The 12,279-nt window shown below is 41.1% G+C and overlaps 2 protein-coding genes across 4 annotated transcripts in view; one reads left to right on the forward strand and one right to left on the reverse strand.

Moving 5' to 3' along the window:
• Positions 1–6,125: 6,125 nt before the first annotated feature.
• REXO5 (RNA exonuclease 5) overlaps positions 6,126–12,279 on the reverse strand; it is a 28,549-nt gene continuing 22,395 nt past the window's right edge. For both annotated transcript variants that reach the window (XM_050968722.1, XM_050968723.1), the window contains 3 exons: positions 11,683–11,885; positions 10,783–10,892; positions 6,126–7,535 (listed from right to left, as the gene is read on the reverse strand). In XM_050968722.1, coding sequence (XP_050824679.1) covers positions 7,466–7,535; positions 10,783–10,892; positions 11,683–11,885 — 383 coding nt within the window. In that variant the 3' untranslated portion in view covers positions 6,126–7,465. The remainder of the gene's footprint in view (positions 7,536–10,782; positions 10,893–11,682; positions 11,886–12,279) is intronic.
• Positions 7,630–12,279, forward strand: part of ERI2 (ERI1 exoribonuclease family member 2) — a 34,587-nt gene continuing 29,937 nt past the window's right edge. The window contains exon 1 of one of the 2 annotated variants that reach the window (XM_050968727.1): positions 7,630–7,681. The gene's annotated coding sequence lies outside the window, so the exon portion shown is untranslated. The remainder of the gene's footprint in view (positions 7,682–12,279) is intronic. The other variant, XM_050968728.1, reaches the window with a different exon arrangement.

A 12,279-nucleotide genomic window follows, 5' to 3' on the forward strand; every position in this document is an offset into this window, starting at 1 on the left:
TATTGCATGCATGTAAGTACTAAATTGTGACAGTCATTACTTAATAGATTGTAATGGCTACAAAGGATTATGGCCTAGAAACTGAAGAGTGTGTGTTTTAAGGTCTGATCTGAATAGAGATTGGGGTACAGAGGAAACTTCTACAGCGCAAAGCGTTAGCCATTAGGTGTAATGCAGGGTGGTTTGCCAAGACAGGATGGTGGCGGTAGTTGTGTGAAAGAGAGGAAATTCCGACTGAAAAAAATGCAAACCTGGGTGGCTTAGTGCCATGCTGTTGTAACAGAAGGAGAGCCCTGTTCTATAGTTATTTACTCTACCAGGAATCATTCCAGCCTATTGGATACCAAACACTTATAATGCTAGCCAAATCTGTCTTGAAAAAAAGCCATTTCTTTTTGTTCTATACTAAATGTCACTTTTGGATTACAAAAGAGAAACAATGCGAAAAGTCAAGTTTGTGATTTTAAAATCGATGCAAACCAGGGACTACAAAGTCTAACAATCTGTTCTTTGCTTGAGTTGTGCAACTTTTTACAACAATGTGAGTGACAGACAGTGACAGTACTTATTCTGGATTGCCTGATATTTTGATGATCCTAAACATCAAATATAGCTTGCTTTTTAATGCTCACTATATTGATCATGGGCTTGGAGTTTTGTACATGTTTCTGGGAAACCTTTATTAATCCTGGAGCCTCTGAGAAGTCCTTATTTAATGGTTGAACTGTGAACTTCCACGAATAGGCTGAATATATTCACGTTTTTCATATATATAAAATCTTTAAAGTGTAGATCAAGGGATTATAAATGAGCATGATGCTGATGAGATTCTTGAAACCATTAGAATTTTTTTTGTGGTGCTGATTTTTAAAGAACTATAGCTAAAACTCGATGTAGTGAAACTGTTACAGCTTGGGGTAAGTAGCTGTAGCTATGCATTGCAACAGTTTATAATCTACTGGGAAAATGGTCTGATATCCAAGCTTCATGTCATTTTATTATCTTCCTTTCTACACCTAAAGAGTGTGACTCATGAAAACACTGAGTGTTAGACAGCTACGTAGTATTGTGGCTCACAACACTTTTTTAAAATTTAGTATCCCAGGTTAATTGGAGCTCCAGCCTGCAAATTCCTTATTTGTGTGAGTACCGCTATTGAGGTCAAATGGGACTAGTCTCGCAAATAAAGGATCCTTTGCAGGATCACGCACATTGGATGGTAGTCATAAACATGACTGAGAATACATTAAATGAGACTAATGTTGAATATGTGAGTCCATTGGCTTCAGGTGCTATTCCAAATGGAAAATTACAGCTTTAATATTGTGCAATTCTACTACACAAACCATAGGAAAATAAAACTAGAAACAATAACTCAGCTTATCACACATGTTCTGGGAAATGGATATAACACCAAGAGAATAGTCCTTAGTATTGACATGAGAGAGTCTCAGTATGAATATCCCTTTCATTTTATTTATATAGTATAAATAAAACTAGCCTCTTAGTTTATAAACAATTATGAGACAGTGTTGAACAAGGAAACTCCATCCCTAGTCTCTGGTGATTAAAGTCACTTCAGCTCTGATATCATGGTTGGCAGCTGAAATCATATCCTTCTCATTCCTGGCATACCTTGTAAATTTCCAGGTCTTGCAGCTGTGTGTTGGACAGCACGATGTCAGCCAGCCTTAATTAATTGGGTACCAGACTCTACTCTTGGGATGAGTTTCATGGAAAGGGGTGCATGTCTGAGGGCGGAATTTAGCCCTTCATGTTTAAAAATGAATCTCAGACACTACCTAAAGTGTCTTAAAAAAATTCTTCAGTTTAGTATTTCATTAAAAGACCAAACACACACACACATACTGAAGAATATGATCTCTAAATTGCGGTATATGTTTCAAGTTAGGTGTCTGCTTAATTTTGTTGTAGTCAGGCGCACACATGCATGTATGTAGTAATCTCTCCAAATTACTGACAATATGAATCCAGAAATTCAAATTTCACTCTATAACTGCAATAAAACACATCACACTGTAAGACAGAAGGCTTTAATTCATTCACCATATAATACCTGGTTGTTGATCTGTTCTTAGATTTACTCAGTGGTTAAGTGTCACCATTCTTTCCTTCCAGGATTTTATATCTGGATAACTAATCTACTTCATTATATTATCTGTCTCCTTAAATTCACAGCAGTCTTCAAAGTACTGCTAATAATGTGCGTGCAGCCTCATTGAATCTTATAGTGGACCATTCCAATGTATCTAAAAAACCCAGAACCATGTCAAACTGCTGAACAAGTTTAGGTCATTCAGGATGTTAGCTATCCTACAATGTAGGAGAAATACAAAGTCACTCCTGTGGTGTTGGGGGTCCCGGTCTTTACCCCCTACACACACACATTTGAGCTAGAGTGTATCAGTAACAAACAGACCTTCCCTTGGAGATCAAAAAGCCATTCCTTATGAGTGAACAGGGTGACCTATTCAATTTTGTTTTAGAATGTATTAAGAACCCACCCAATGCAGTAAGTACCATGAGAAATGTTTGTATGTTTCATTGCCCTCCTTCCATGTTAGGCTGTAACTGTAGCATTTTAATCAAGTTTTCTACCTTCCATTTGTTTGGACCAGTTCAGCTTCAGTAACTGTATCCATTCTCTCCTGCCTCTCAAGATCAATGCCTAACTTTATGTTCAAAGAAAAGCTAAGAAGTTCTTAAACTGTTAGAGATGGTGGCATGCCAGTTTAACTCTTGCTTTCTTTTAATCCGTTTGGGTGTTGTCTTCATGTGCCATTTCTTCCCTCCCATTCAAAATGCACAGCAAAATTACTGTGTAAGCCTGACGTATATGCTACACAGCAGCGAGTGCAGCTGTAAGACCATTCTTCCAAACTCAGAGCTGTTGCGGGTTTTTTCTGCTAGTGAGTATGTGATCCATTTGACCTCTTGCACTATCTGTGCAGAAGCAAAATAAAAATAAAAAATTGGGAATTTGTGAAGCAACAGGCTTGAACAGACTAGTTCTGCAAACAGCTTGCCTTAAATGATCTATGGAATTTATAGCAGTTCCTCTCTGGTAATCAGCCTTTCTGTCTTTAGTTTTATATAAGCCTAACTGTTTTTGGAGATTGTACAATTTAAGCTCCTACTTTTTGCATAGTTGCACTCTTCAAATAAGCCCCCTGTGGATATTTGTAGATACACAGGCAGAAAAGCATTTTGTCTCCGTTTATGCAATAACTTTATTTTTCCTTAAATTATACTTTTGGAGCTGAAGGTTACCTGCTGTGGAATACATGTTTACTTGAATATTGCCATTTATGCAGAAACAGCAGTGAAACTTGTTTTGCTGTCCCTGGTTTACTAAACAGGACAAGTCATGCATGACAGAAATGACAGATCTGCAGGAAATTCCAGCGGAGCTCAAGGCTGGCTGCTGTTACACTTGTGGGAATACAGTATGAGCATTAGAGGACTTTACAGCATAGTGCTTAATATTTTAAGGCTACAGTTTCTAGAGTATCTGTAAACAGTGATCTGAAAAGAGTGCTTGCTCTTTAAAGGATATTTTAACTATCCGATGATGAATGAAAGGAAAAAAGGGAGGCAGGAGCAGATTAAGAACCTAATCCTGCTTGTTGCTGGGCATCTTCATGTCCTGGAGAAGTTGCTGCAGTTTGCAGGATTGACTCCTAAGGTTGGATATTTGGGATCCATGATGGCTGGCGTGAGGGACTGTACTGAGTGTGTGAGGGCAAGATCAAGGAATACTGTCTGGAAGTGGACTGCTGAGAGTAAAATAGTTTGAGGAGAGCAAGGTTTGTTCTTGTAACACTTAATATTTGGATGGATCTGTACCCAGCTTAGTCTTAATTTGCCCGTGACAGGAGGAATCATTTTTATATAGCTTATATATCCCCAGAGAAATAACTAAAGCTAACCTAGATCTGTTCAGCTTTGGACAACTTCACGTGGCTTTCACTCAACCATATGTGAACACAATTGGCTTAATATTGTCCAGTATCTATGTAACAAGTCAGTGCACTTGATTCTCTTAAGAGGCATTCCTGCTTGAAACCAGCTGGAGGCAGGGAGAGAGAAAAACCTTGTCAGAGGAGAACACTCCACCATAGTTACACTGCTGGGAATAGTCCTAGGATTCATGTTTGCCTTTTGGATTTACCTAAAAGATGCCCAATGCCCCATCCACCAGTCTTCTCAGTGTTGGAAAATACTAATGTGTCGTGTGTCTATAGGGCCATGCTTCCTCTTGTATATGTAACCGTATCAGATGTGCTCTGAAATGTCAATGCTTGAAATTGGTTGGGGTGCATTCTGTTCCTTTATTTTTTTATTTTATTTTTTTTAAAGGGATAGAGCCCATTTGAAACTTTTTATAACATTAGTTCTGCTTCTTTGAGTCTCCTTGCCAATATTTGTGGTTTTACAGTAACACTTTTTCTCACCAGTTGTTACTGTGTGCAAGTCCCCCAGAGTGGAAACAGTGAATGTGCTCTAGAAAGTGCTGTCAAAAGCACAAAGCAAACAAACTAAGATTCTATTTGGTTATAATTGTCTTGGATGTGATTTATTTGTTTTTAAGCGGTGTCCCTTACTAAATAGGAGCATTAAATGCAGTCTGGTTTTTCCTTTCTCTAAAAAGCAAGGGATTGGTTTGTCCATTACCAACTTCTTGTAGACCTTGTGCCAGATGTATATTAAATATTTTGGTGCTTTTCTTTTCTAATCTGATCTGCCGTTCATTTACCTGTGAGACTGTAAAAATATTTCTGTAAACTATCCCTTAAAATCCTTTAGTTACAATGTATTTTGACTACTGTAGCTCTGTAAATGTTTCAAAGCTTCTGGATTTCCTGTATTCCAGTAAGATTTGTTGGGGGGGATAGCTACAGAAATTCAATCCACTGGAAAGGGAATTTGCAGCATTGTTCTGTGCATTACTGAACAAATGAAGAACATTTTGGTGTTTACATAATGCACATTTTGCGTGGTGTTCACTGTTTTGTGTTAAAGCTTTGTACAAATGTCTTATTTAAAGCTGAAGTCCTTTTTACATAAATTTTCAATTAAAAGGGGAAACTTTAATTATTTTTTTAATGACTATAACTAGGATTGTTGCCAGCATTATTTGTCATCTCCATAACTTTTTTTCAAACAGGATCCTGGATGTTTACCAACTAAACATTGTCTTCACTGCTTGCATTTAACCGCATGCTGGGGAAACAAGCCCTTTACTCTGCAGTGCAGAAATCAAAGGCTATGTCCACACTGCAGCTGGGAGGGCACTTTACAGCGCAAGTAGCAAGACCATGCATTAGCACGCTAGCTTGAGCAGAGCTGAAACTGCAGTGAGGCCGCAGTGGAACAGGCTCAGGCTAGCTGCCCGAGTACATACCCAATGGGTTGGGCTACTTTGTACTCGGGCAGCTAGTCTGAGCTGCTGCTCGTGTCACTGTGGCCACACTATTTTTAGTGCACCTGCTGGAGGAGAGCTAATGTGTATATGTCTATCTGTGCTAGGAAGCACTATCCTAGCTGCAGTGTCGACGTACACCAAAGCAAGGAGGTGTGCTGGGTACAGCCAGCCATCAGTGGGGCCTCTACTTCCAAAGAGTTCAGTCCAACTCCTGTTGAAGTCAGAATCTTGCTATTGATCTCAGTGGGAGCTGGATCAGTCGTTCATAGATTGGTCACCCAGCATTGTCTTCCCCTCCTGTATTAAAATATGATGCAGCAGAGAAGCTGGGCCAAGGTCTGCTTGGAGTGGGGGATGGGATCCCAGGCAGGGAGCCAGTTCCAGCCATCTGATTCTCATGCTGCCGCTGCCCTGGTGTAAAACTGTGTGTTCATCTAGATGTGTAGTGTTGGCAGCCTGGGGCTCCAACTCATTTGGAGAGGAGGGATGCATTTCATGTTCAATTATGGTCCTTAGGCTGGGATGTATTTCAGGAGTTCATAGTCCCTTCAATCCACAGCAGATCTCCCACTGACATTAGTGAGAGCTTTGTAATAGAGACGGAGGACAGTACGGTCTTTGTCATAATTAAACTTGTTGCTGTTTATTTGATACCTTTGTCACATTCAGTATTGCTTCCCCTTTAGGCCACCGCTCTTTCTTTCCTTCAACAAATCCTCTCTGTATGTCTGACATCCAGGGTATCTTCACTTATAGTTCTATGGTATGAATGCTTTCAGCTGATCCACAGGAGTTCCACCAATAAAAGCACTGCATATCCAGAAGGGGACTAAGCTGCTTAATGGACAGTGGGAATCTTGCTTTCCCCCCCCCTTAGCACAGACAATGGCTCCATTCATTTTTTTGGTTGGGAACTTCCTTGGATGGCTCGAGGTAGAGTGTAACTCACCAGATGAGTAATCTGAATTCCTTTATCCCTGTGGGAAAATGGTAAGTGGGATGTGGTGGGGTGTGCTCTTAATATCTCCACTGATTATTTTGGCCTGTCCTTAATCATTGCTTTACAATTGAATGCCTCTTCTCAGGACTGTGAGATAGTTCAGTCTGATTAATTCTCTTACTGGAAAAAATGTTCCTCTTTCTCAACTGGAGCATTACTGTCTCACTATCAAATGAGAGCTTGTTTAGTTTTTGGGGGGTCCTGATTTACTAACAGTTAGCAGCAACTAGTTAACCTGTGAGGACATAAAGCAAGCCCTGATGGGGGGGGGGGCGGGCAAGGGATGAGACAAATTATTTGTATCCTGCTAAAGACACCAACATCCTCTGCTCTTGGATGTGAAACCTACCTCTGAAACTAGGCCTAACCGAAAAGGTTACAATGCTGCTTCTCCTGTCTAGGGAAGGAAGTCTGCTGCTCTTTATGTAGGTGTGAGGTCCTGGTTTCCTATCTTATGCACAGTGCAACTTCATCATTATGCCTGTGTGAATTTCACCTGTTAAGTACTTGAAAAGCATAACACACCATCTATAACAGACATTTACATGAAATGTTAATTGAGGCCCAATTTCCAGAGACTCCACAACACTGGTGTAGAGTTCCTACAACCTCAAAGCAGCTTTCTTGGGGGACAGATGTACATTAATTTTGCATAGTCTGTCAAGGATCAGCCAAGTGAAAGAAGCCCAGCTGACAAGTATCCTTACAAGCCCTTTACAGACTTAAGCCCCCTCTAGATAAGGACCATTCAGCTTCTAGAAAAATTGACCACCCTAGCTTACCGGATTTGTCTTAGCAGTCTCTGCACACACACACACAGCTCCCTAAGCACTGAGCTGGCTACAAGCCAGCCAAAAGCACCAAAGCTAGAAGTGTTAATAGAAGAAGGGGTTGCTGCGACTAACAGTTTTGAATTGTTTTTATTTTTAAATGTTAAAGTACACCGGCAGAGCCTCTTGTTCTTGGGATATAGAATTAATTAAAAAAAATCTTAAGACTTTTTTCTAAAACCTGGCAGTCTAACAGGCACTACTCTTGCTTTCTTCCTTTATTCCCATCAGACCGAGGCCAGAGAATGATCCATGAACACTGCAACATAAAGAAGAGAAATCTGTTACTTTTGTTCTTCAGATCAAATGGTCAGTTGCAGTAAGTTCGCAGCTAATCACTATTCATCATGGTGACACCATCCAGCTTCAAGAGGCTGAAGAACTAGGCTATGGTCTTATAGGGAGGTAGGTGGATTTACCCAAGAAAGGTTATAGTGTATTCATTATAACAATAAAATGTATCTGGGACTAGCTTCTCCCTTAGGTGGGAAAGCCACAGGAGGGTTCATACTCCTTTTTTCTTGGCATGAGAGGAAACTTCTCCCAAGATTGGACAGTGGCTCCATTCTCCTGAGCCAGGGGATACGCTGAGAGTCATGGTCTAAGGCTGCCATTCAGTCCCTGCTGGTGCAGCTATGTCCCACAGACTGTTCTGCCAATGGGTCTGATCCTTGCAGCAGGCACCCTTGTTCAGGCCCACTGCTTGCCTCCCTCTTCATTGTGCATGGGACCCAGCAGGAACTAACAGTTTGGAAGTGGTGAGACTACTGTTATGTGCAGGGTTATGAGGGGAAATGTGACACGGAGAGTGAATCCAACCTCGAGTCTGGACCCTACAGCAGGTTTCTCAGGGGGGGCCCATGCACAAAGAGCTCTTTTCTACACTCTTTCACTTGAGCTCTGATGAGTAATTAGGGAAAAAAAGATGAGGTCTTCATCAGCAAATCACATGTAGGGGAAAATACAGCAATTAATTCACAGGTGCTCTCTACAATCTCACGCTTAGAGGCCTAATACCCATAAAACCTCCTTCAAATATGATTCTACACCCAGGGCTTATGTTCAAAGGACAGAGAAGAGAATTCAAAAAGAGAGCCTACAGCAGCTTATCCCAGTTCAGGCTTCCCTGGGGCTGATTAGGTAAGGCAGTCTTCCATGTAGAGCTTAGCAAAAAATACATTTGCACTACACTGCATATAGCAACTGCTGTAGAATCACTGCACAGTGAATCCCTTGTTGGAGCTCTGAACAGCCAAGCCAGTCTATTTAGTACGCAAAGGGGCTCATAAGCAATTGAAAAATTAACTCCTGATGTTACAGCAAGGTGATGCAGGATATCTGCATGCAATAAACCGAGCGTCTAAACTAAAACAAGGTATCATTAGAGCAAGCCAGCCTCCTTACTGTTACCTTTTAGCTGAATGAACAACCAATATATTATTAGTCAATTTATGACAGGGTAAGCCACTAAGCTTAATGCCCACGTAGTCCTGACTTGAGCATAGGGCCATACCAAATGTGGATGTACTGAAGTAAATTGCATCTGTGCTTCTGGTTAAGAACCTGATTAGAATCAACAGACTATGCGAGATAGAGCAGCAATATCAACAGGACCCATGTGATTCATCCTGACAGAGTCAACAGAAGCAAGAGTAACTTTTTAATACTGTTGTTGTCTGTTCTCTTTTACCCTGCATTAAGTGTCAGTGGAGTCAGCAAACACCAGCAGAACTGCAATCCATGAGCTGCATAAGACACTCAGGCAAGTGAGGAGATTCAGGGCTTAGGACTCTATCCTAGAACTTGGGAGAAGAGGGGTTCAACTCCTTGCTCCCTCTAGCGTTCCTATGGGACCTCAGGAAAGTCTCTTGGCCTCTCTATCTGTAAAATGAACACAATCCTCCCAGTGGTGATGTGAAGATAAAGATGGTCAGACACTTAGATACTGTCATGATGGGGGCCATAAAAGTACCTTAGGCTGCAACTATGTGCAGCCCTGATCTAAATTCATTCATCTGAAGTCCAAGTTAAACCCAAGTATGTATTTGTCCCAGTCTCACTCTGGCAGAGAATAACCTTCAAGGACAGCTCTGTTTGGTATGGAAGATGGTGCTCATTGACAGCACACCCATCTCTTTACTTTCAAACCCCCTTTCACAGACTGCAAAGAGCACGCGTGGTCAGGCAAGAGCTCATTCAGAGAAGCCTCTGACACATTTAATTTCACCTTATGCCCTTTTTTCTTATACAAGAAAAGGTAAATATTAAATGTTCTCTGCATCTCCATGAAATGCTCATGCCTTTGGATGAGTGAAAGCCAAGAATATAACTGAACAAAATGATCCAATCTCTATCTGAATGGAATAGAGAGGCTGCTGAACTAGCTCTGGAGTAGAGGGAAGATTTAACTGAAATAAGTACATAGCCAAGGGCAAGGTCTCTGGCTAACAAAAGTGAAGTTTGAATGCTCCTGAATTTTTCTAATGCATAATATCAAGTTACTATTCTAAGTAGTTTGAAATTACATAGCCTGTTTAGAATGCTGAAAATCCATCATCTAACAGCATCCAACAAACTGGCTTTGAGAACAAATGGAGCCTTTCAAGTCAAGTAAGGCCCGTTACCAGTTGATGGGTATTCAATGGCTTAGGAAGAATACACTGGTTATAAAATGCTTCTCTGAGGCAGGACTACATTTTCTGAACCATCCCTGACAGGAGTTTGTCTAACCTGTTCTTAAAAATCTCCAGTGATGGAGATTCCACAACCTCCATAAGTAATTTGTTCCAGTGCTTAACTAGTATGTTTTTCCTAATGTCTACTCTGACCTAAATCTTCCTTGCTGCAATTTAAGCTTGTTGCTTCTTGTCCTATCCATAGTGGTTAAGGAGAATAATTTATCACCCTCCTCTTCTCACTAGATGTGGTCTCAAGTCAAAGAGGAAGCATATAAGTAAGGACTGTGTAAGGAAGTGCACACACCTGCTGCCTGGGCTGTAGCTGTTATATGTATAAATGCAAAACTACAGTTTCAGAGGTCACTTGGCCTCTCTAGTGCCAACGTATCCCTTTATGTGAGTGCTTGAAACTACATTCATTTAAAATAGGAGTGGGTGTGGGAAGTAATCTGTATCAAAGACAGGAAGGCAAGGGAAGGGTGACAACTGAAATGAGAAGAATTTCCTTGGCAGTTTAGCAAATTGAGGTATGGAGGCCTAACCTGAGCCTCCATCATATCACAATCAGTTTCAATGCTCTGGCTCAACTAGAAGGTATAGGCCTGATGCAGTGTTGACTGGATACAATTTTATTCAGCATGCATGTTATGCAGGAAGTCAAACTAGATGATCCTCATAGTCCCTTCTGGCCTTACAAGCTATGATTCTATGAAGACTCCCCTTCACCCTCCTCGTCCAGTGTTAGTATTTCCTGCATTACAATGAAATTTAACTTGCTTGGCAATATGTTGTTCTCTGGCCACTCTGAAAACTATTTGTAAATATTACCTGTTCACACCTGGCAAAAGAACGACACAAAGTGTATTATTCTCCAGACTTCTATAGAGCTTTTTGATACTGTGGTCTAACTTCTTCAGCTTTTTCCTTAGGTCTTGCTCCTGGGTAGAATAGGAACAGAATGGTACTAGTATTAGATCCTATTGTCCTAGGTTTTATCAGCAATCCAAGTATGACTGCTGCCTTAAAAGCAGTTGGACTCACTACCGTTCTTACTGGATGTGAATGTACAACATGCAAACTAGCAATCTTTTGTTGGCAGTCTCTGACCAGGGTCTGAATGGCCACGGATAGATGGTTAGTACTTTATCTTGTCTGTCCTAGGGGGTCTCTCCAGGCTGGAGTTGAAGCATGGTGACTCGGAAGCTGCGGGGAATCATAGGACCGTTGCAAACTGATTTGCAATTTTATCCAGTAAAGATTATTTGTTCTTTCCTTTGAGATACTCAACCATGGAGATACCCATCAATCTATACTCTTTATTAACACGTGACCTCTTTCTTTTCATGTTTCTCCCCATATTTTATTTTAACATTGGGTCTTTTTGCTTTTGAAAAATGTAGGTCTCTGATTCCTGTGTAGCATTGTATTCTGCTGAAACCGGTTGCACTGGTCTTTTGAATTTGTCTGAGCAGATTCTATCCCAAAACATGTAACACATTCCATCTTCAAGCTGCTTTACAAATATTAATTCATTCTTAACCACTCCTCTGCCCCCAGAATAAGGTAAACCCATTCTACAGATAGGAATCTGAAGTTAAACATTTTGTCCAAAGCTATAGGTCAGTGTCTGACCTATGACTGGAAAGTCTGGTTTCCCAGCTCCCAGAGCTGTATTCATTCCACTCTACCTTGCCTTATAATTTACTGTGACAAAGGTATTTAACTCACAGAGGTAGATAGTTGTTCTTTTTTCACATGTAGGATGTGATGTGCCAGCTGAATAGGCTTCCCATCGTTATGGGCCATATGACAAATCCATCTGTGGAGGTGGCTAGTAGTGAGAGCTTTTCTACTTTGCAGTTGGCTGCCTTCAGCTCCTTGCCTGTTTATATCTTGAAGAGCCTCTAGGGCACTTTCTGAGGTTTGAAACTCTTAAAAGAAAAAAAAACAAAAATCACAAGTACCTTAGGTCAGCAGTAGTAGTTCAGAAAGCGACTCTGCATTCTCAGCACCCAGAGGGCAAAGCTAGGGCATATGGGAGACTAGGCCTAAAGTCACTGTCGTAGCACAGTCTCACAAGGGGATCATCGTCTTCTGCTTCAGTCTAAGCATCGGACTCTGTAGAGCCACAGGTCCAAATTCCAGTGGAGTTTGTTCAGTATTTCAGCCATCCCTGGGTAGGTCAGCTGAATTCTACACAGCTTACTGGCTGGATGTCTTTTTAGATGAGACCATAAACAGAGTTCCTGACAAACAAGCCATGGCACTTTGTCAGACTGCAGCCTGCATGGCAGCCATCTTCCACCCCTGGGGAATTTCAGTGCT

This window comes from Gopherus flavomarginatus, chromosome 9 (genome assembly GCF_025201925.1).
Source record: "Gopherus flavomarginatus isolate rGopFla2 chromosome 9, rGopFla2.mat.asm, whole genome shotgun sequence".
Classification (NCBI taxonomy): domain Eukaryota; kingdom Metazoa; phylum Chordata; order Testudines; family Testudinidae; genus Gopherus; species Gopherus flavomarginatus.